The sequence below is a fragment of the Centrocercus urophasianus genome, unplaced genomic scaffold (assembly GCF_019232065.1).
Source record: "Centrocercus urophasianus isolate 14NV4802_14NV808 unplaced genomic scaffold, USGS_Curo_1.0 seq_28, whole genome shotgun sequence".
NCBI classification, from domain to species: domain Eukaryota; kingdom Metazoa; phylum Chordata; class Aves; order Galliformes; family Phasianidae; genus Centrocercus; species Centrocercus urophasianus.
In genome coordinates, this window is record NW_024884844.1 from 9,480,126 (window position 1) to 9,504,460 (window position 24,335).

Consider the following 24,335-nt stretch of genomic DNA (forward strand, 5'->3'; position numbering starts at 1 on the left):
CTTGGCGAAGGTCAAAAAGAAACTTGGAACGTTGACTAGATCAAAGGAAATCCTCACAACCAAAAGCTGTGTTTATTTAGTTGGTAAGCAGTATCATTCTTCTGCTGGCAGATGAGTTTTTGTTGACCTGAAGCATGATGTTTTAGAGTGGTACGTGATGCTGGATCAAGCTATGGATATCAGCAATGGGTAAATACAGGGCTTTACTGTCCAGGACAAGGCTGATTAATGATGCATTTCACAGAATGGAAGAAAGGAGATCTTCAGCTAGGAAGGACATTAGCGACAAGAGTATGAAAGATTGAAGTCAAAGGATTTTTATCAGCGAACCTGAGAAAGATGAAAGAAATATCCCCACAGAAAGTTATAAGTAACACATGATTGTTGCTGCCTTTACAAAATTTGATTCAGGGACCAGAAATAATATGAATGGTAGAGAAAGGCCAAATGATCTCTCTGACAAATTTCCCAAATGAGCCCTGATTACAGCTTTGAGCTCCTTCCATTGTATTGTAATCAAATATTTTCGTCCTGGATGAGTTTTAGTAGCTACTGAGGGGATCTACTGTCTACCTGAGTTAGGGAAATCTTTTAATTCCTTAAGAGGTGATATAGGTTATATCACCTTGCAAATAATCTTCAGCCTTCCCTGTAAGTGAGAACGTGCTGTGGTTGGAGTGTGCCTATGACAATGCAGTTTTTACATCTCAAAGAAATACCAATGAAGACCAGTGATAGACTTTGGTTGTTTGTTCACCACGTGTAAAGATTAAGGTTTCTTATCACGTTATTTCAATGGACCATCAAAGTTCCTAACATATTAACATGGGAACCTGGCATTGATCAAATTTGGCTGCTTCAGTGTTCTTTCAACCTTCATTATTTCATATTCTTACTTATAAAGATATGTGACATTTAGTTTGGATTAGAAATGGATAAAATTATTCTGGTGTACCTGAAAAATTATTTCTGCATTTTTCCAGATATTGAAATACTCCAAACCAAAGAAATATACACAAAGACTGCAGGCTCAGTTGTCTGTAGTCAGCAGCTTTCTCAAATTCTGTATTACTTCAATTTATTTTCCTTGCAGTTGATCAATATCTTCAACTGTATAACCCATTATTAATGCAGAAATGTGATTGTGTGAATCTGGTTTTCTCTGTGATGCCACTGTATGATTACATATTGGACTGGATGAAAATAACAAAAAAAAATTGACAAGACAAAGTGCTCAAGGTTATACAGTGGTACAAAAATACATTCTCACTACCCTAAGTATTTCTGCCTGTACTAACTGGGATACGTGCAGCAGTGGGAGTGACTGTTTATTCTTCAGTCTTGGATAAGTGACTGATAATCTGATACTTTTTTCCAGCAGTGTGTGGAAGATACTCCATTCCTATCAATGCAGATAAACCACTGTAAGTACAGTGTAACGCCAAGATGGATCCTGTATGGCAGAAAACAGAAAAAAGGAGACCAGATTTTAGAGAAATAAATCCATCCCTCATCCAACTCAATACTGGAATATTTCCATCTATGTGGAGCTGGAAGTCCCCCACATGAAAACCCCTCCACCGTTGGTTTACCCAGTGTTTGAAGTTCTTTGTGTTGCTTGTATTAAGTTTATACATCAGAATCATCATAATCAGTATCTGGTTCATGCATGCCAAAGCCACAGTGATGTTGTTAAAGTACAGCAAATTCTGATTTCTTCTTTTGCCTGAATGGCATTTTATAGTACCTACTAGTTATCCGTAGATGAATTGGATCATGTTCATTCTGAAGGTAATAAAACAGCTATAAAACCTAGTGAAAATAGCAGTTCACAAACACAGCAGACACTCAACAGTCTCTAAAATCCAAGCTGAGTTGACAACACTGAAACACAGAAAAGCAATCTAAACTATTTTCTCTCTTTTTAGTTTCTAGCTATTTTTTGCATTTGCAAGCTTTCAGAAATAGACTATGTCTAGACTTGAACTGGGAAAAATCCCATTCCTTTCTGGCATCAGTCATTTCTCAGAGAGAGGGAATTTCATTCTCTGCCTGGGACAGAATGGACCATGCCAGTGACCTTATTCCTCTGTGCTGTTTATCCAAGTCTTCGCTAGTCTTAGACTCAATCAGCTTCAAATAATGCCCTGGAGACACTCAGAGCCATAGCTGACAGCTCACACTCTTGATGTAAACTTCTTATAGACATGAGTAGTTACTACCACTCCATTGATATGCTTCTCTTCACAGCTATTAGTTAGAAATTTAAAGTTATTTTTTTTAAATGTAAGCATGCTTTTTTACGTAATCACATCAGCATTGCCCTGTAGTCCCTGTGTCATAATCCAGGTGTTGCTTTGTCCTTTAATCCACTAAAATTCCCAAAACCAATCTACTCTTCAGTTGAAGATTGGTTCCTTCTCCTCAGTGAGATCATCTGTCTGTGTTCTCTCTCTCACCTGTCAGTTTGGAGCATTATGGACACCTTTAATTCTGATCAGGTTGCATCTGCTTCAGAATTCTGCGAGGAGTATAAGAATTCATCTCATTATTAACACAATTCAATAAATTTACAATTTGTGTAGTTTTAGAGCCATTAACATTTAGTAGTACATGCTGTGTAGCACATTTCTCATTCAGAAGAACCTCGACAGAGAAATGCTCTTCTGACATATTACACTATGTGGGTCATCATTTAAAATTTGAAACATCCACCAGCACATACATCTTATTTAAAATGTCAAGAGAGAACAGAAAAATTACACAGGTTTAAGAAGCCTTGTTACCAGGGCGTTGGAGATCAACCATTTATCTCTCTGCTATGCCACATTAATATTTTTTCTGTGTTTACTTGGTGAGAAAGGGGAAACAGAGCAGCTGTCAATAGGAAGCTCTAGGGAAATTCTGCTATTCCATCAGCTCTTAATTTTTATTTGATGAAGTTCTGGAATAACTTTTTTCTGATTCAGAATTTATTTAATTGCTACATTGCTTTGGCCGTCCAAGCATGCCCTAAAATCTTCCCCTCCCGAATATCCAACAATAAAACTTTGATTCTCCCTTCCTTGCTCTCAAGCATCCTGAATTTCTCTACATTTGGAAGTTGGTTGAATATCCCCAGTCACTGAGATCCCTTTGCTTACAATTACAAACAATAACTTGTAAAACCTTCAACTGGAAAAATCCCTCAACTCCTTTAAAAATAGGTGCATCTTTGACTTCCCAAGTTGTACAGAGGGTGTAATCCCAGAATTATTTTTATAGTAAAAACAAGAGTTTTTCAGACTTAGGTTGGAATTATATTACAAATTTAGACAGTAGCTTCAGTTTAGAGACCATGATGCTTTACCCTTGTTTTGCTGACAAAAATTGAAAAGTCACCTGCAGTGTAAAAGAGTTTAGGCATACACTTCACATTCAAAATCAGCACAGGCTTAAGTTAATCCACTCCTTGAAAAATATGGAAATAGATATCAGTAATGTATTTTCTGTAAGAGGTGCCTAGATCTGGAATTCACCAATCAGAAAGAGATGTGAAGCTTATGCCTATGCCACTCACTGTGCACAGGTGGACAAAAGAAGTCAGGCTATAGCCTGACTATAGCCATACTATTAGGCTGATGCTAAATTAATGCAGCTCAGCAGTTTGTGAACCTAATGTGCCTTGCATCCAGACAGGTCAGTACATGAGCAAAGCAGTTGCACTGCTCTGCATCCATCTGTATAGTCACATTCAGCCTCAGTAAACTCTGGGCTCCCAAACCATCACTTCTGTGTTAATTCACTTTTTCGTTGCCTTAATTATAAAACTAGAAGGAAAGCATCTAGTTCACTCTCCATGAACTATGTTTCAGTCTGGAAGAAAATGAGATTCTGTTGCTGCTGCTATTTGAGCAATTTTCTTTCCTTTTACCTACCAATTCCATGAGCAGTAGGGAATATTCTATGAACTGGCATTATAACCATTCCTTCCTCTGTTGCAGACTCTTGTTTGTCAAATGTGGCTTCAGCTGTACATACATCATTCTGCAAAACCATTCATTATTGGCAAATTTGCAATACAAGTTTATTTTGTATGCCTGAAACATAACATCATTCAATTCTGTCTCAATGCCTATTGTGAAGGAGAAAACATGGGATCTGCAGCCAGTTCACCCACTAAACTTTATTTAGGTATCTCCCTGCTTTCAGAGTAGATAATTCCCACAAATATCAGCAAATGAATCTATGGACATGTCTGCTGCTTTTTGAGCATTCTGTTGATTATCTTTGGCATTACTTGGAAGCATCCAAACTCAAAGTTCCTAAATAGTGAACTGTATTTTAAGTAAGTTAAGAGGATTTGGTTTACCTCAGCATAGAGGTTGTGTTACATTACGGTGCACAGAGTTCCGGAGGACCTTAGAAAAACATTCACAATGAAGGAAAGCTTGGTAGATAGTCTCAAATTTTTTGAAGTAGTAGAGCCTGAAAGTTAATTCTGTAAATGTCTTCGGCATGGAGGAAGTTAAATTCTTATTCAACTGTTCTGAAATAATTTTTACAACTTAGAAGTTGTAAAACTACAATCAAGATATCCTATGTACAGATACACTACTAAGCCAAACAGTACTCTTTTCTGCTTAGGGGCAATATCTGGTGCAAAGAGAAAACCACAGGTCAGGCAGTACTTCTCTACAAGTAACTGAAGCAGTTTGGCTGTATGACACAAGAAACTCTTCGGGCAAGCACCTGATGAACCACTGGGATCAGTTTTGCAGAAATGTTTCCTTCCTGATTTGAGCCAAGCTGTTCATAGTGACTGACTCAAAAGGCCTAGAGTCAAAAGAGCAAATATTGAAAGGTGAAGTGTTACTATAGTTGAACTTGGCAAATTCTAGATGTGAACTGGCAATAGAATTGAAGGGGAGAGGAAAAAATGTGTTGTTGTTGACTAATCAAGGGAAGAATCTATTAGTAAGCTGTGAAAAAGGCAAATGGTTCTGCAATAGACTCAATGAAGCATGGATAGTCATATAAAAGAATGTTAATGAGCATATGGATGTTTTTTTTTAAATGGATACAGAGGCAAGATAGAAAAATAGGAAAAAGAGGAAAATATCAAGGAATTTAAACAACTGTTGAAGAGAGAGAATGAGAAAAGAACAAATGTATGATGAACATAGAAATGGCATTACTATGTGTCAGAGAACATTTTCTGAAGCATGTAGGTAACGTCAAGGAGTACATAAAATTCACAATAATCCCTTTCATACTCAACAAATATCAAAACAATGTCTGATTGTTTTGTTAGAACAACACACGGGTCTGAAAATAAGAAAACCTTTAAACATGAGACCTACCCTAATGCATGGCAGCTTTAAGAAAGATGCATGTATCTGTGTTCCTAGGAGGTGTCTAGCTTTTAGTTAGCACTGTTCCTAGCACAAAGGATTGGAGGTAAAGTGCAAGGACATTGCAAGAAGGCATTGAGCTCTAAGTTATATGGAAAAACTGAGCCTCTGAGGAAAGCAAAATAGTTTCTTCCTTTGTTTGTAAGCAGTGTTGAGTCTTGGGTTTTGCGGCTTTGTTCTGCTGTGGATTTATTTATTTATTTTTGCCTTTTGTGATGCTTTTTGTAAGCCTTCAAGGCAAATTTTAAAGGCTGTGTTTTGTGAGGTCGTGTTTTCTAAAAATGGTGTGAGATTTATTGATTGAGGAGATGTGAACATGCTCCCCGGTGTTCTATTTTCTTTTAGTTGTCTTTTCCAATATTTTCCATTATCGGTATCTTTTTCAGATTGCTTATAGATATTTATGAACTGGCTATTTATTTATTTATTTATTTATTAGAAATATGCTGTCTTTTCCCAGCATCAATACCACATGCCAATTCATTTCAAGCATTAATTGAAAAGCTCTCTTCCAGGGATGGAAAACTCAACATATGTGGTGAGCTCTCACCCTTCTCACAGAAGACTTGCTTCTTTCTGTTCCTTTGTTACTCTCTTTCTCTGCTCCATGCATTCATTGGCTCTAAAACATTTTCTGCTGCAATTTTTAGAAGTGTTCTTCCTGTATTTTTCTCTGAACCTCCAGCTAACAAAACAGGAAGTAAAGAAGTATGGGTGTGTTTGAAAACACTATGGATCATTCACTTAACCCCCTCAAAGTCACATCTTTGCCTTTTCTTTTGTTATCCCTTGCGCACCTTTCAGACCTGAGCTTTTACTCTCATTTTTGTGCCCATCCTTCTCCAATTATTTTAGACCACAACTGTATTATTTCAGTAGCTATAAAGACAGCATTAAGATAGATTTCATAAAACTAAATTATATTTTCTAATCAGGAATTGGCAGTATATTTTACTTCAGCTCAGCACTCAGAGAGATGGAAAAATTAATAAAAACTGTGTTCTTATCTGATGATGCCTCGTGGGCCTTTAGACTCTCCATTGACTTGAACAAGTTGATAGATATAGGCAGAACTGGAAAAATCAAGGCAGATCCTCTCTGAAGCATCCCTATCAAATTGTCTGAAACCTCTATGCAGAATCCTTTAGAATGTATTAATAGATTATAAAGAAAGTTTCTAACATTTCTTCAAAAGAAAATCCATAATAGTTCATCAAAGAAAAAATAACTTAAATTTGAATATTTTACCTTTTTTTTTTTTTTTTTTTTTTAATTCAAGAAGTAAATGGCCTGAAATAGTAATTACGTTGTTTTGGGCTGTAAACACATAAAAATGAGTTACTTTACATATGAAAGCCAAGAAACAATCTGAGTTACGCCTTTCTGGAGAACAGTAATGAATCTATTTTAATACCTTAAAAGCAGTTATAAATACCTTGAGTGAAATCATGCTTTAACGAGTTTTCTACATCTTCAACTGATGGGAGTGGCAACTATCTGTACATTTTCTTATACATACACATGCAGGTGTGTATATATATATATATATATGTATATGTATAAATGTATATATATATAAGACTTCAATAGCTACAAAGAAGATAATGGGTCTCCCTTTCTCCCCACTGTAATGTAATTCCACTTTGTATTGTTTACCAGTCCTTGTCATTATCTTTGGCTTTGCTTCCATTTTGAGTGGCAAAACTCTTGCACCGCTTGAATGAGGCCAGGATGTTGATCCAGTATGAGTTATAATTTTAAAAGGCTTCTAAGTGCCTTTGAGAAAACAACAACATTATCAAATTTGTGGAAACAGGGTTGGCTCACATTAAAAGCTAGAGCTGTTATAGCCAGATGATTAAATAGGATTGGAAATTTTAAGGAGATAATCTTGATCTCTATTCTGCTAACATAAAAAAAAAAAAAAAAAAAAAAAAAGCCAAAATAAAAGAAAACAACATCAACAAAGACTCCTATAGGGCCTCTATCCTCCATAGATTATTTCTTGGAGACTGAGTTGTTATTATCACTTAAAAGTCATGATGGCATGGGGATTGCTTAAGCAAAAGATGGCACATTCTTGGTAGGAGAGAAATTTAATCTGTGCTTGATGCTCTGATTGAATGTAAATATTATTCATGGCATATAGCTTAGTCCTCTTTCCCAGTGGTTTTATGGCTTGGGCTTCATTGGGCTTCTATTGCTGAGCTACATCATTTCCTGAATATATCATCTGGATTGGAAGCACTTAACGAATTCTGGATTGACAGAGTATAAGGATCAGTGAAGCTGGAAACTGTTTGTATTTTAAACTATCTAAACATATTATTCCCACTGTGCCTACTTTAGTTATTATGTGTGGGTCATAGCATATACTGTGGAGGCTCTTGTATTTTTTTCTGAAAATCCATGATGTTGTATTAGATATTCCTAAGGAGGAAAAAGCCATCTAAAAGACACTCAGGTTCTCTTTCGACTCTGATAAGTACAGAAGTGGCCTTTCAGAAGCAGTTGCCTACTCAGAGGGATGAAAAGGGTCACAGCTTATGTCCAAAATGTCCGGCTCACCCTCTTGATGATTACTGGTATATAACTTGCAGAAATACTTGCAGTGTTTGTCATGAACCTAAATTTGTACGGAATGTCTTTGTGTATCATTTCTAACCTCTGTGAACTCTTTGTCCAGGGTTCCAATGGTCAGAGTCAGATGTAGGTTATGCTTCCCAGTTTCAGAGCCCACAAGAATAGGCAGCTGAGCTCTGTTACCATACAGAGCCAGATAGAAGCAGTATTTAATTTTCTATTTATTTTGTATTTCTATTATATCTTTTTTGCAAGGTTCTCAGACAACTTCACAGCTGATGACTACAGCACTGAAATATTGCTGCCTTCAACCAAGTGTCACGTAAACAGTCAGGACCAATTGCTTTCTCATTGTACAGCATCCTCTGAATGCTGTAAAGTGTGTGAGTGTTGTATCTATATTTGCCAGTACATACAGACTTTGTAGCTGGAAGTTCTGTGTGTGATGTTCCTACATTTACACACTTTTCATCCTCCCTAGGCTTATGCTGTTAGGGCAATGCTCTTCATTTAATGGAATCATTTCTGATTTACACTCTTGTAAGTAAGACTGGAATTTGAGCCTTGATCTTTTTAATGCAAATTCATCAATTCTGTTTGATGAAAGGATTCCACTACGTTCTTTAGTCACTTCTTGAAGTAAAATCATTTAATTAGTTCTAGGCAGCAAGAAGTCCCTACTCTTGCAGTTAGCCCCAGAGCTGGAGCCTTGTGTTGGCAATCAAAACTCTTATTGTCTTGTTTTCAAGGAGTTATTTATTTTTCATGGACAGTGATCACTGATGACTGTTAGCAATGACAACAATGATTTCAAAGCTGAAAGTTAAGAATAATATGTTCTTATGTGCTAGTGCTCTTCTGGAGCACTATGTGTTCAAATGAATCCCTTCTTTTAATTCAAATACTGTATTCAGCTTTTAAATTCACACCTGGGTGTTGATCTGACAGTGGTGCAAATTAGAAGGTCACAGAGGTTTCCCTGATGTAAAATCGAAGTGAATTCAGAAGCACGCTGCAGGTACTGGAATAGTGTAAAATAGAGGACATCAATATAACAAATAGCTGGCAAATCCAAAACTATATCAAGTGGCAAATGTCTACAATACTGCAAATTAACTGCTGTGGCAGGAGTGTCTGCAGTGGTGCTCAGAATGGAAAGAAGAGAACTCACTCACAGAGATCATAAAATAGTTCTCTCCCCTGATCTTTGGCTCTTTAAACCAGAAGAGGCAGAACAAGCTGGCTCTGAGCAATCTTTTATCGGTGATGAATGTGGCACTGCTTTGTCCAGTAAAGTTGCTGATTTACTAATAGGAAAAAAATAAATCTTTAGTGATGACAACTACGTCTCTAACCTGATAAAAAAAAAAAAGTTCAAACAGATGGGTATCTCTGAGACTGTGAGTGATGAAACAGCCTAGAAGAATACAGGAAGCATCTGATGAGACCTAATATTGAAACCTGCAGTCACATCACCAGCATCCCTGTCCAGATATGTTCATTTTCTTTATGCTGAGAACACAGCCTATGATACAGCAAGGTTTGATATAGCAGGTGTGGTTCTTCAACAAAAAGCTAATAGATGTTTTAAACAAATGTGTGAAATGTGGATTTAAATTCCTGAGACTTTCTTTCTTATTGCACTGACAGCAAAGTTAAGAGACTGTTGATGCTTCTAGTAAATTAAAAAATATATAGGTCATCTGCTCTACGGATTTTGGAGGGAGAAAAATACTTTTTTCTTTTTTTTGCTTACCTGAAAACATTACATATGAGAATGCATTTTAAAAACTTATCATTTATGTATGAATTTCCACAAGGGTTTTTGAAACTTGAATTTTTGTTCCTCAAGACTAATCTGATGGACCTCAAAAATTATTGCCATCAAGTCTGATTGACAGACTACCGAAACCAACCAGGTAAAGCATGTGTGCAAAGAAGTGAGCCCTACACTATTGGCAGAGCAGCCAAGGCGAGCTTAGAAAATTGTCTGTGGAAAATATGGAGTTTGCAGTATGCCAAGTACACCAAAAGATTTATACCTATCACATATTGACGCTGAGCAAATGTATTTTGCTGATTAGAAATCAAAACTGAAGGGCTTCTAAGTGCGTCTTCTTTGTCACAGGGACTTAGGAAAAAAATTTCTTCTGGCGTACTTTTTTCTCCTCTTAGACTAAAAAGGCAGTTGGGTAATTTTTGTGATTTCTGTGTGAAAGCATACTTATCCATTAATCCTTAAATAGTAACAATTTAGTATAACTTCACGTCCGAAACAGCTAATGAAAGTACAAAATAGGAATTAATGAACATTTTTACATTGAAGTTAGAGTTGGGAAGAAGGGGCATATGTAATCTCAGTACTTTCATAAGCACTGCAGCAAGCTGAAGAGGATTTGTTCTGTTTTGTTTGAAGAATGACAGCGTAAATTACAAGAGAGAGAAGCTATTATTCTAACAGGGAGGATTTCACAATATTCTTAATCCGTAACTGTACGTAAAGTTAATTGAAAATTCATTCCTTTTTGTCTGATATCTTTTAATCATCAATGCTGTACAATACTTCTGCTTGAACTAGCAAAGCACATGTGTAAGGGAGTTAAACCAATCATTTTAGTTGTAAATTAGGACACATAAAGCTGTGGAAATTTCTTTCATTTCTAAATACAAAAATGAAGGACTACTCCCATTTAATCTTGAGGAACATGACTGTTTTAAAGGCTAGTCTTGCCCTTGGCTTAGGAACATACAGACATCTTACATAAGGCAAGAAAGATAGAAAGTAATGTAGTTACAGTTCCTGAAGCCCAGAAAAAATGAAAATTGTTTCTAAGACTGAGAGGAGAGCTAAAGATTTGTTTTGATTTAAGGTATAAATAGCTGTAGAATATTTGTTTTATTCAGCAGCACTGAAATGACCTTTGCAGTATATAACATATATCCCATTATGCAATTAATGGCAAGGTGGAACGTTAGGCAGTGACAGAAATGTTATTTTATTTATATGCATAGTGATTTATAGATTTTTGCTCAACTGCTTTTACAGCTTCACCAAGTTACAGTACAGTTAATAGCTGACGTTGTGCCTCAGATAAACAAATACAATGTACATATCCATTGCAAGACAGAGCAAGGAAAATGTTAGTTTTATTTTTTGTGATCTTTAAATTCTGAGAACTGGCTAAAATCAATTTATAGTTCAAAAAGACAGGATGATATCCACCCTAAACAGTAAAATTGCTTTGGCTTTGAAAGTGTGCATTAAAATACAGCACCTAGGCAATAGCCATTGATTTGGATACAGAATGAGGAGTGAAGGTAGGTTTGTAAAGTGTAGGAGGTCAGGGAATACTCTAATATGTTTCAAGTGAGTCTGTCTCGAATATGTTAAGAAACAGATTTAGAGGAAAAACAGGGAACTTGACCTAATAACTACTTTTATTAGAGAGTAAACATCAGTTCTCTTGGCAAATCACTCTGTGCAGAGAAAAGAGTACAGCCATCCAGACTATCCCTAGAGAACTATGCATTGAATTATGAGAATTTCATTGAGAGAGAGCAAGATTGGATGACTGATAAGTGGTTGCTATGATATTGCCGTTTTCTGCTTGAGGTCAGGACCCAGCTTTCCTCCTGTCATAACAGAAGACCTCTTCTAATGATAGTCCTCAGAGATTAATGGGCCAGCTGAGTTCAGAACTCCCAAAGGAAGATTGCTGCTTAGGCTACAAGGGATGCTGTTGAAATGTTTTAATTATCTGTTGCCATCATGTTGCTGCTATAGTTGTTCTTATATGGCACTTTGTTCATCATCATCTTCACAGATTACCTTGGAGAACAGATGCCTTGCCACAAATGAGTTAGGAGGGAAGAAAAGCAGAGTGGTACTGGCATGTGTCATGTTCCTATCCCACGGAGAAGGAAACATGTTTTGAAATTGTATGTCTGTGCGGTGGCAGAAATACAGATGTGGTGATTCGTACCTCTAATAAGTCCTGTCCTGAAGAATTCTACTGGTGGCAAATGAGAGAGTGAATCTCATTGCTGAGAGACAGGGACTCCTGAAATAGGATGCTTGTCAGGTAAGAGTATTCACAGTTGGAAAAAGGCACTGGGGTTTGACTTTAAAGCGCATTGTATTGTAATGTCATACTGCTTCAGGTTCACTTACAGCCTTTGTCTTCAAAACTATTTAAAAATTCCAAAAGTTAGAAAGTACCTGGTCTGAAGGCTTTGCTGCAGGTTCGGCCATTTCCAAAAAACCCTGTTGGACATCGGCCACAGACATAGCCAACGTAAGGGGGTTTCCTATTGAAACACAGCACTCCAGGAAAGCATGGCCTATTGGCACAGGTGGTAACACGGGGCTGATGTGCTGCGTGGACTAGAAAAAAAAATGAAAGTTCAAACATGCTTATTTATCATTTCTCAGACAAATTGCATATATACAAGTAAGTATGTCTAAGCCCAGCTAAAGTTTTGTAACTGCTTTTATTCTTTTGAAGAGTAATTAATGCAGAATGTTCCCAGACCTTGTGCCAAGCATGAGAATGTCCTGTAGGCACAGTGTAACAGAACAGCTGTTTCTCATTAAAACAAGATTTATTAGTCTTCTACATATTTACAAGTTTATAACTCAGAGTTGTTAGGCATTTATCATTGATAATATAGAAACTGTAATTTTCAGCGTAAGTGAAAGTTTAACTGAGTAAGAATCTGTTTTTCAGATATCATTCTGGTCTCATATAATTGGAAAGTAATCACCAAATCTTATGGTACATATATACCTTATCTTTAAGAATTCACTGACAAGTACTTATGTTTCTAATCTAGAAATCATCTTCAAAGTGTTGAACCTTGTATAACAAGAGACTATTTTAATTATCTTAGAAATATGTGCTAAATTAAACACTGGTAGTATGTGGTATTTTATCACTTATGATGTCACTGAATGGCACAAATATGAACTCCTGTGAAGTATTTAATAGTGTAGACAGAGAACAGATGATGAATTAAATCTTAATGATGGTTGTAGATCTTTTATAAAGGCCTCCATGAAGTCTCTATCGTGATTCTCAAGCATTTCCAGTGTAGTCATTGCATGTTGCATACAAGAATATCACAGATATGTAGAAAAATCATTTTCTGGTTATGTTTTGGCTAGTCTGGCACAGATGTGCAAAAGAAGGTGAGAAAAAAAGACTACTTTCTCCCACATATCTCCCCACAAAAGAGATATACCAAGTCTAAATTATTCTCTTCCCTGCTCTCACTAGAAAATCAAGGAAAAATGAAATACTGATTAGAAGTGGGTCTACGTAAGCAATACACACTCTTTTTTGAAAGTGCTGTTGTTCTCTGGGTCCTGCTGTAACAATGACAGTCACAAATATCCTGGGAAAAGCATCTGTTGTAGTCATATTGATTTATGCTCAAAGCTTGGTCTTAATGCAGTGACTGCCAGTCAGATGATGGAATAAAATTCAACATCACTTGTTTACGGCAAGTTGGCATAAGCTGTCATTCTTACCATCTTGTTTTCCATTGATCACTATGATTTGGAGTGATTGTGTTCTGTCTTAAAACTGATGAGGTTGTACTTAAGCCTGACCAGTCTGATTGTTACTGCTCTAAGGGCTCTTTTCCCTTGCAAAATTGTTTAGCAGCAATCTACAGGCTGATGCGTTCAGGAGATTTTAACTCTATCTTTCTCTGATGTATTATAAATAGTTTAAGTTTACTGATAAAATGGTTAAATGCATGATTTCTGAATATGTAAACTGCAATGTAGGCATAGTTTAGTGGACATGGTGGTATGATTCAGTGGTTGGACTAGGTGATGTTGGTGGTCTTTTCTGGTTTTAATGAGTCTATGAAAAGCTGAAAAATATTTTGTATCCTTGCATACCTACCATGATTAGCGCTTATGTTAAAATTCCTAATTACAGGAGAATTCTTTGCTTCTAAGGGGTGCAGTGGCCACTCAACTTCAGTTTTGTTCAAATCACCTTTGCCATTGTTGTTGTCAACGATTAAAGCTTTTGTAAAGTCAGCAGCAAGCACAGCTGTAAAAAGAAAACATGGAGACGAGGAAACGAGGTGTTAAGGGACTAGCTGTGATTGATGATAAAAAGCAACAGTAACAGCAAATCAGATAGTTTGACACCAGTTTGCTCTGGAAGCTGACCATCAAGCAAATAAAGGCAAATCAGGTGAGTCAGCTGCTGACATTCAGCAAAGCTTCTACATAAATATAGAAAAAATTACAATGTGCAAACTCAATAATCCTTGCTTATCTGAGAGACATACTTAATATGCACAGTGATCGTTTATTGAGCTAAGGGCAGTAGGAAGGCATCGGGTCTCTGTGCAGTGTGTGGTGTTGGATGAAGACAGTGCACAAATGCCTGGGCCCTGAAGTTTGTTTGATTCCTGCCTCTCCTTGAAAGCTTCTGCCTGAAACTGCATTGTGTGTGTTTGTTGGCTTTAGCTCACTTGCAAACTTTGTGTGTTTCAAAATATCTGTGCTAAGTATATATAAATGTAAAGAGAAAAACTGATTGCTGGAACCTTTTGAAAATATCAATTTATACAAAATTTGAAGAGAATTCCTTGGATGATCTAGGGATTGCCAAGACTGCATTTGTTTTAAGTTACACAACTGTTGCCCTGGATTTTCTGTGCTCCTAGCAGAGCCCGAGACTATGAAACTTATATATGTTGAATAACGCAGCGAGCTATGAACTGCTTTAGCAGTTATAAAATTACTTCAGATTTCTCCTTCCTCTGAGAAGCCTTTACCCTTCAGTGAGGAAAGTGTGGGCATGATAAGCCTGTGTGTTAGTAGAAGGTAGGATGATTTCTAGTTACTCTATTTTGCTTGTTCTAACAAATGTGTATTTTAGAAATAAGGAAATATATCTGCAATTAAAAAAACGCATAAGAAGAAGTCATGATTCGGATCTATTTTGAGCATAGTTTTGTATAAATTTCCTTGTTGTCAAATTACCTAGAAAAATAGAAAATCATGAAACAGGTCCAAAATCACTTTGAAATAATCAGCATGGCTAAACAAGACATAAAAGAAAACATTTCTATGCAGGTGTTTGGCAATATGATTGAGGGGATTCTTAGTAAAGCAGACAAAATCAGTTTTTTCTTTTGGCAGTCAATATAAGAAAAAGTTAACATCTGCATCATTTTCTTCTTGGACTTGATTGGAAACCCCAACAACCAAGTGAGGAATACATCAAATGTTGAGTTTTCTTGTCCTTGCTCACCAAATGTCATTATTGGAGAAGACTCACGTGTGTGACTGAAAAAAGCAGAGTGTGGGTCTTTTATGTCTCAGCGGTCAGTGAAAAGGTCTCAGTGGAAAGGTCTCAGCGTGGTAGAAAGTCACTGTAGCTTCCTGCTCAAGAGTTTGCAGAGAACTACCTCAGCAATGCATACTGAAAAGGTATTAAATTGTTCCTGCCTTTCATTTTGCTTGTTGGGATCTGTGGTATGACCTCATGCCAAACATAAGCTCAGCAGCTGTGAGCTTCGCCCTCTCATGAAATACACCTCAGAGAGGTGAAATCTGTGAAGGATTTGCACATGGATCTTCTTCCTCTTACCCCACATGCATTCCGCTCAGCATTCACTCAGAACAGAACTAATCCTGAGGTGCTCCCCAGCTACTTGTTAGTAGATGATTTATTTAGGAGAGAAGTAGTGGGGAACCTGGAGAACATCCTTGGCAAATTATCTGGCTGACATCTGAAAAATACTTTTTTTGTATGCTATGGTGTTCATTCTAATCAAAATGAAACTAAACTGCAGTGAAAAACAGCAAACTGAGACCAATTTGCAATTATCCATATTAATATAAGATGACAGTAGTCTGGTTTGTATATTTAAAAGTCTGTCCTTGAAGTGAATGACAAAGTACTCAATTGAGGATAACAGCAGTAGAAGTGGGCCCATTTTTACCCTTCTATTATAACAAATCGTGCTCTTACATTTGCAAGTTTTACCATTTCCCTCCATCCCACTTGGACAAATTCCACACACGTATGATCCAAAGGTGTTCATGCAGGACACTCCTGGAAAACACAGACCTTCTTCACACTCATTCTTGTCTTCCTGACAAGTAAGCCCTGTGGCAAACCAAGCGGAGGTTAATAATCAGGAGATATTCCCTGTTTATTCTTCAGCTTAAATGTTCATTCAGATTGAGGCTTATTTCTCATCTGTGAACTCATTACAGGAGATGTCACTCACGTTAGCATCAATTTCCCCACAATTGGCCTTAAACATATTTTCATCAGACTATTTAGTACTGTTCTTGTTGGCACCAGGAGTGCTGAACTTGGGACTACAGCTCCTAGAAAGCGGTGCTTATTAAATAAATTATTGCTCTGCCTTTCATGTCTTACCTTCTGTTTTTGTTATCGTGGTTATGTGAGATCTTTGTCATACACCAAAGCAGGCAATGTACCCATTTTGGCTTTAGGATACAAAGAGTCACATACTTGACACTCCATGCTTTTCATTTCTCTGGGAATGTCACACTATTAATAGCTTATTGTACAACAGCCTGATAGAGTCTGGCTAAAGGTGAATCTGACAAAACGATCAAATTAAAACAAAACAGATTTTTCTATTTAAATTAAAATTTGAAGGAATTGTCTGAAAATGCCTGTGACCCACAGAGCTGGCATTCAGAAGATAAGCTACTGTGGGATCTAAACCCCAAACAGTGGATCGTGGCTATTGATGATTTTGGATGTAAACATTTTAAAATCCCTTGAAGTAATTCATGTTCAGTCACAGCACTGGATGAATGAATGGATACCCGTAGAGGAGGCCGACCCCAAAGCTAAAATGACTATCTGAACATGAAATGATGTGGAGTAATCATGTACAGTGTTGTTTACAGACTCACTTGAGCTTCAGATAAACATGCTGCTGAATACTTGAAAAAATTTGATTGGCTGCTGTTGGTCACTGGAACATGTAGCCCAGTCTTGAACTATCCCATAACATCTGTATTAAGGAATGCCCTTTGTTCTTTTCTCCTTGTAGAATACCCAACTAAACTGGGACAATTTCTGGGGAGTCCCAAGAAAGGGACTTTCTGGTGCATAAGGTTCAGAATGCCTTGTTCCTTATTGGATATTCAGGTTGACTAAGATAGAATCTCTTTTTATTCTTAAAACTTCATTCTTCAAAATGCAAATTTGTCACAGGAAACTGAACTAAAGAAACAGAACGTTGTTATTCATCTTCTGCAACATAATCTCTCGTTTTTTCAGTGTTTCAGGTTCTACATCTCCTTTCAAGTTAAAATAGCATCTTCATGTAAGAAAATATAATTGAAATCTCTCTTGGTTGTGCTGCCTCTATGAAGCTAGTGGCTTCACCTTGTCATGCCTGCTTTCTCTTGTGGGCAATAAAAAAAATGAACAGCAGGACAAAAGTCATGTCCCTTTTCTACTGCCATCTGAATAGAGGTTGTTCTACTTGTGCATGCTTCTTGCTTAGGAAAGCACTCCTTGTTTTATGCATGTTGGACATCACCTAGTGTTACAGGTATTCATTTATTTTTTCTCTTTGGTTACATTTTGGATTATTGTTTATACTGTATAATTTAATTAGCACATTGCTAGCATCATGCTGTTTCTATCTGATACTGCTGTCTGATGACACATTAGGAAATTATTAGACATCAAATTGTGGGAAATATTGAATGAGTTTTCTTCCAGTTAGATTAGTAATTATTTTCTTTCCTTTAGTATAAAGATGAAACATGATACCAGGGGCAATCAAAGTGGGAATGAAGTTCCCAGTTTGGGTAACAAGATCTGCTTCTCTCTCAATCCCTTTTCCTCTTTTCCCTCCTTCCTCCACACTGTTTTGCAAAGGTCTGACTTTAAAATCTCAAAAATGAGAGAATTCCAAAAAGCAAAGGAAAACCATAAATACCAGCCTAAATTTTAAAACCCACCCAACGAACTTAAATGTAGAACTATGCAAGCAGCACTTCGTTTCACTAAAAGAGACAGTTTTAAATGCTGTCTGATTAATGTTGGCATAATGTTAATGCAGCAGTATCTGAGGAAAATGTTTGGAAAGTCTTAAACTTTGCTGAAGGTTGCTGGAGAGGCAGTAGAAATTGATAGAAAATTGTCTTCAACAAGAAATGTCAGTTACTGTGCTTGCGTGACCTCCAGTGTGCTGCAACACAAGGGAGTCCCAGTTCTATTGACACTGCTACCGCACAAATGAAAATATTAGGAATAAAAGATCTTCAGGTTGCAAGGTTGAAACATCTGTTTCCTTGCCAGCTCTATTTCTCTGTCCCCGCATGAGAAATTGGCTGAGATCAACTCCTTTCATGCCTTGAGAGAAGCTGACCACCTACAGATGTAGAGAAGGACTTTTTGACAGTGTTCAAGTTAAGCTGAATCTAAATGAAGAGGAAATCTCATTGAGAGACTGTAAGGTTTTATTATAAACTGTGAACAATTTTTTTTCCCCAGTTTCCTTCTCTTCCTCTCTGCCCCCATATTAACAAACGGATACATAGGAAAAGAAAGGATGGTTTTATGATTTAGACACAGTTTTTTCAAGGTGTTCTGTTCTCAAGAAGATAAGACTCTTGCTTTCAGTGACCGAAAGAAGAAACAATGGCAATTCTTGTTAACACTGGTGCAGGAGAATGAACGAGCTCTGAATGCACAATGAGATAAGCATGTGTTAACCTCTGCAGAAATTGGAAGTATTAATAATTCTGGAGTCATCATCCTCTCACATTTTCCTATGGCTCTCCCTGCCTTGTTCCTATTTTTGCGTTGTGCACTTAGACTGCCAGAGATACACAGATGCACCTGAATTGCTACCATTCAGCAAAACACTTTGTTCTTTATCCTTCTTCTCTTGCAGTGGTGTTTTGGAAGCTCTCAAAAGAGTTAACATTTTGTTTCTACTACCTGTTCCCTATCATTTGTAAAGATTTGATGGTGAAATGGTGCTGTCACTTGAGCAGTATAGCATTGCCTTCTCATTAGATTATTGATGGTTTTCTGGGGAACTGAGACATAAACACAGCATCAAGGATGAGATTTTATTGTTGTCACAGAACCTGCCCTGAAGTAAAATCATCTCCTTCCCAGCTGGCTTTCAGCTCCGTTTGCTTATAATTTCTCACCTGCTATTAAAATTTTGAGATGTATTTCTGTTTCGCTCAATCATATTTTTATTTTGCTGTTGATTCTGTTTTAGCTTTTGGGCCGGGGAGGTACAGGAAAAGCACTTCATATTTATCTAAACTGACAGGGCTTAAGGATTCAGGAAAACTGTTTTTCTGGCCATTAAGGTGTCCCTTGTCCTTATTTTCAGAGCTGGATGTATGCTGCTTTCAAGCAAGTTATTCTAAAGTGTTGGATATTTCATTCTTGAATGTTTGTGTAAGAATAAGAACCACATTTTAGAATATACACCATAAGAGTTTATAAATAAAGCATTATAATTATGGCAAACTATTTTATGTGGAATAATACATTTCATTCCATCTATATTCAGGAATGAGAAACTGGTGAAGGTCAGTGAACAGGAGCAGACACACTGATGTTATTAACTCGTTGAGTTGTTTTTTATCCATTAATCTACCTCCTTGAAGGCAGTGAGGAATTATTCTCAACAGTGTATTTAAAGTATTTAACCAAATCCAGCTGAAGATATTCCCAAATTTCCTTGGGGAAATTATTTCCAGAGGAATTGAAGACTATGCCACTCTAAATGTGTTGATTTTGTTTGAAGTTTTGATCAAAATTTCATTTTCTATCATTCTTCTCTATGCATAAGCTTGTGCATAGCTCTCTCAGTAGTATTTTGTGGCAAAAACACTTTCGATAGTAGATCTTGGCTGTACTGTCCCATTACCTGGAGTCATTATAATGAAACTTTTTGGCCACTTTTATGAGCTCCCAAGTCTGAATTGCTTTTGTTTCATCTCTATTGGAATCTTATATGTAATGAAGTCTGAACTTTCAATCCCACATGACTAAAACAGAGAAGGCATGATGAGCAACTGAAGGAGAGAAGGGATGCCTTCCTACCTCCATGAGCCCACTGAGGATAATCCATTCATGGTTTTTGTATATAGATACCATATGCAGTAATAGTTAAGTGCTTTCGATGTTACTTCTTGAAATTTTCAAAGATATAGCACTGTACTGCAATCAGTATTTTGGGTGTCATGAATTCATTCATGCTTTCATATGTGACCAGAACAGTTATTCTTTTACAAAGATTTCAAGCACTGAAATCTGAGTTCAGCTTAAGATGTTGGTTTTTTTTTTCTCCTTCCTTTTCAGATGGTTCTGGCCCAAATGGTATCTTAAAACCGTTTCTGTTAGTACTCTTCCTTTACTGCTGGGAGGCTGGTTTGACTCTGACATGAATGGATAGTAAGGCAAAGCCTTCCCTTTCCAATGACTAATCAAACTAATGACTACTGTGCAAGTGACTGCTCTTTTAAATGGCACTGATGCTAGCAGCAAAGCTAAGAAAAGGCCACGTTTAGAAATCCTGTATGTTTAGATTTGCTTTCTGCCTTCTGAAAGGATAAACTGCAAACAAAAAGACTGCAGCTTCAGTGAGGCTCCAGAAGAAGGCATGTTTGGGCTGATGTAAAAGCTTGTTGTGTTGGCAGCAAGCTGTGATACCAGCAGCTGGAGTGTGGGTCCCGGTGTGGAGGAGGTGCAGGGCTCTGTATGACAACTGGCAGCAGCTCCACACAGCCCAGCACAGCTCCAAGCTGCTCTCACCTCTGTGATCTATGAGATGCTGCTCTCTCACCTGACGCTTCAGGTTCTCACTCCCTCTGTTTCTGTATGCACTGTATGTCTTGCAGCCACCTCTTCTGTCTTCACTGTAGTTCCTTCTATTTGTCCACTTCGTGCTTTATATTCTGCATTTCTGAAAGGAACTTTCTGGGGGCAATGATCATTCCTCTTGCCTGTATCCCTTAAAATCTTATTGTGGTCAGCCCTGAACAGCTTAAAAGCTTAGACTTTGCTCCATCAGTATGTCTGACAGCAAAATGGGCTTGTGGTTCTCTAAGGCTTAAACTTCTTCCTTCGGCTCATCTCGCATGTGCATAGCTGGGAAATGAGCTGGAGGAAGCTGAGATACAGTGGTTGACCATTCTATCATGGTCATTTCAGGCTGTGGACCTCTAGGTCTTTTTCCTCCCTTGAGCATGGATAATTAGATTGCTGCTTTTACATGTTATCTGTCAAAAGCTAAGTCAGAAGAGGAATCTAATGTTGACCATTTGACATATTCCTGTGGTTCCACTGCAGTCAAAATTTCCTGAAATGCAATTTGTCTCTTGTTAGAGCTGGAAGAAAGGATGTCTTACCTCCTAAACCAGGGGGACATTGACAAGCATAGCTGTCCACACCATCCACACAAGTTCCGCTTTTGCACGGGTTTGATTTGCACTCATTAATATCTTCCTGGCAAAGCCCTCCATCAAATCCATTTGGACATAAACACAGATATTCACCAAGGCCAGGGGGGAATTTAATATTGGTAACACACGTTCCGCCATTGAGACAGCTGCAGGGCTTCACTCGAACCTGAGGAAGGCAAAAGAGAGTTGTGATAAGATTCCTCTGAATAATCACTGCTGAGAGGTATATTGGTACCTGTCAGGAGGGGCCAGATTTGCAGTGCAAGCACGTTGTCTAGTATTATGAATACTTATTTCTAACCAATTTCCTTTGTCTAGATAGACGGTCTCATACTCAGCATACTTATTTATCTGACTGGAATCTTGGCTTTAGAGGGATTTTTTTCTTCATCACTTAGGGGCACATTCTAACTTCTTTTGAGAAAAAAGCCCTATTTGCTATAACAGCAGTTTTTACATGGTATCTGAGGGCAAGATTTGTTCCTCATTCTTCAAAGAAATGAAAAATCTCTTCTCTTTGCCTGCCTGTGTACCATCCTTACTGCTTTACATTATAAATGGCTCCCAGTCAGGATGAGGATTGTGGCATTCTTCACCCAGTTTCTCTCTCAAGGAATAGAGATCCATAATCATGTTACATATGGATGAGAAAGGGATTTCAACAGATTCAAACCTCTGTACTCTCCCATCTTGTTAAATGCAGATCTAGTTTGAAGCATTTCCCCTTTGCTGCCTGTGTTCAGCAGCTCAGTATTTTTGATGCGAGTGGTTTGAATGAGCGGAAATTAGAGTCTTTAGGAAAAATATCCTTTTCTTCACAAAATTGTTCTTGTGCCAGGGTTCTGCATCCCACTTTATTAGCTCATCCTATCATGGGATTAATGTTAGGCTATGCAATAAAGTCATGCACGAGCTCTGCCAAGAAACTTAAAGTGTGGAGTAATGACATAAGAGCAAGACACCCTCTAAAGATATCATTGAGAATGAGTTATAATCTTCCTTTTATAGCTAAAGCTGGGTCTTTTATGTTATATACTTCTTTTTTTTTTCTGTGATCCAAATGCAGAATGTGAATTTTAAAGCAGATTAATGAACCATTAATAGGCTCTAGAAGAGAGTTCTTTCAAACAGCAATCAATAGCACTCTCTCTTGTTCATTGTATGTATAGTTTCTATGTTCTCAGAGATATTTATTCCATTAATTGATCATTATTGCTATGCTGCATAATATAAGGGTTTATGAGGAAATAGCTGAGGTCTTTTTATTTTTAGAGAGTAACAAACTATTAGTTATAATGACAACTGTGCCAAAATGAGAACATGATAAACAGGTATGTTGTCCTTTTCTTTACAGTATTTTTTTCCTACCTCAACAGCGTATCTGCTCTGCGCGTTGCATTCATCCGACACAGTGAATTCAAAGGTCTGCGTTTCTTCTGAATCAACTTTCCAGATAAGAAGGCCAGCGGGAGAGAGCCTGGCATCCTGTGGCCCAGCCTCTAAGATGAATAGCACAGCTGACCCTTCCGGATCCACCGCTGTTAACTGGTAAACAAAATTCTCACCAATAAATGTCAGCAGCTGGCTGGAGGGGGCCTGGAACACAGGAGGCAGGTTGTCTAAACAGCAAAAATGAAACCATGATTACATAAATTCTTGTTTCTACCGTGTAAAGATTCGCAGCGCAGGTCTTTGTAGGGGTTCTCTCAGTGATGAAAGTATCCTGAGACTGGTGGAGGAAACAATTTAGATGTTAGAGGCAGCAAATGGCTTTACCAAACACGCACTTCTTTACTCCTGTTTTTCTCATGTTCTGTACTGATTATCATCTATGTGTATCAGATACATGGGAGGAGTCTGGGCATATCTTTTGTAACCTCTTACTGCTTAGTGTCCCCTAGTTCTTAGTGAAACTTTAACCGTATCTCTAATGTATGTATGCTGATCTACCCTACTCTACCCTGTTCTGTTTAAATGTAAGCAAGCCAATTCTCAAAATGATGAATGACAAATTGGCTGGGCAACTTTTGGTGGCAAAAGTTGTGAAATTCTTCCTTTGAGTAGATTCTACTCTCTTTACACGTGAGTGGTAATTAAGCCTCAGCAGTTTAATTGAATTAAGTTGGACATTTCTGGAATAAAGATCTTCTCAGTGCCAGGAGATGTACATCTGTGATACTGAAATTCTCTATCCCCAGAGACAGGAGTGCATATCAACATTGGTCTTGTTATTTTTAGTGTTGTTTTCAGTGTTGTTTACATTCAGTATTTCCTTAATGATGATAAAAGCCTAATTATACTGAGCTATTGTATAGTAATAGACAAATGCTGCCTGAAGGTATTTACAATAAAAAGATGCAAGCAAGGCAAGGTGGAGAAAAGCATTACATTTTAATATTAGAAACCAAGGAAAAGTAAGATCAAATGAATACCTTCAGGTGACAGCAGCACTATGCAGGGCTGGAAATTTCATCTCAGTGTCAGAAGCCTTCTCGATCTCCAGCCTCTTTCCTCCGTAAGCAGCAGTACAAATTGACATATACCGACATTTAAAGGAATCTTCTCACAATGCAACTTGTCCACAGTAATTTTTAACTTAGAGAATATTTATGATAATTTAAAGTCACAATCTAAAATTTGACCCGTATATTTGTTCCCATAAAGACAACCTGTGTCTTTGCATCATTTCTTTTTTGTGTGCATATCCTTCTATCACGCTTTGCTTTCCATAGCATGCCTCGCATTATGCAGCTATTTAAATGCCTTTGCATTTACTCATTGCTGCTGTGCTATCAAAGCTTTCTAAGCTGCTTCTCCAGCAGATTGTCCTGGCAAAACTGTTGAAATCTTCCATCTATTAATTTAACTTCTGCTTCACAAACAATCAAGACGTG

General features: G+C 37.4%; 1 protein-coding gene across 1 annotated transcript in view; it reads right to left on the reverse strand.

The window, feature by feature from the left end:
* LOC122164880 (von Willebrand factor D and EGF domain-containing protein-like) overlaps positions 1-24,335 on the reverse strand; it is a 165,864-nt gene that overhangs the window by 44,543 nt on the left and 96,986 nt on the right. The window contains exons 16-20 of the mRNA XM_042827324.1: positions 22,810-23,060; positions 21,388-21,607; positions 15,980-16,117; positions 13,889-14,041; positions 12,196-12,360 (exon numbers count right to left, since the gene is read on the reverse strand). Of these exons, the coding sequence (XP_042683258.1) occupies positions 12,196-12,360; positions 13,889-14,041; positions 15,980-16,117; positions 21,388-21,607; positions 22,810-23,060 (927 nt within the window). The remainder of the gene's footprint in view (positions 1-12,195; positions 12,361-13,888; positions 14,042-15,979; positions 16,118-21,387; positions 21,608-22,809; positions 23,061-24,335) is intronic.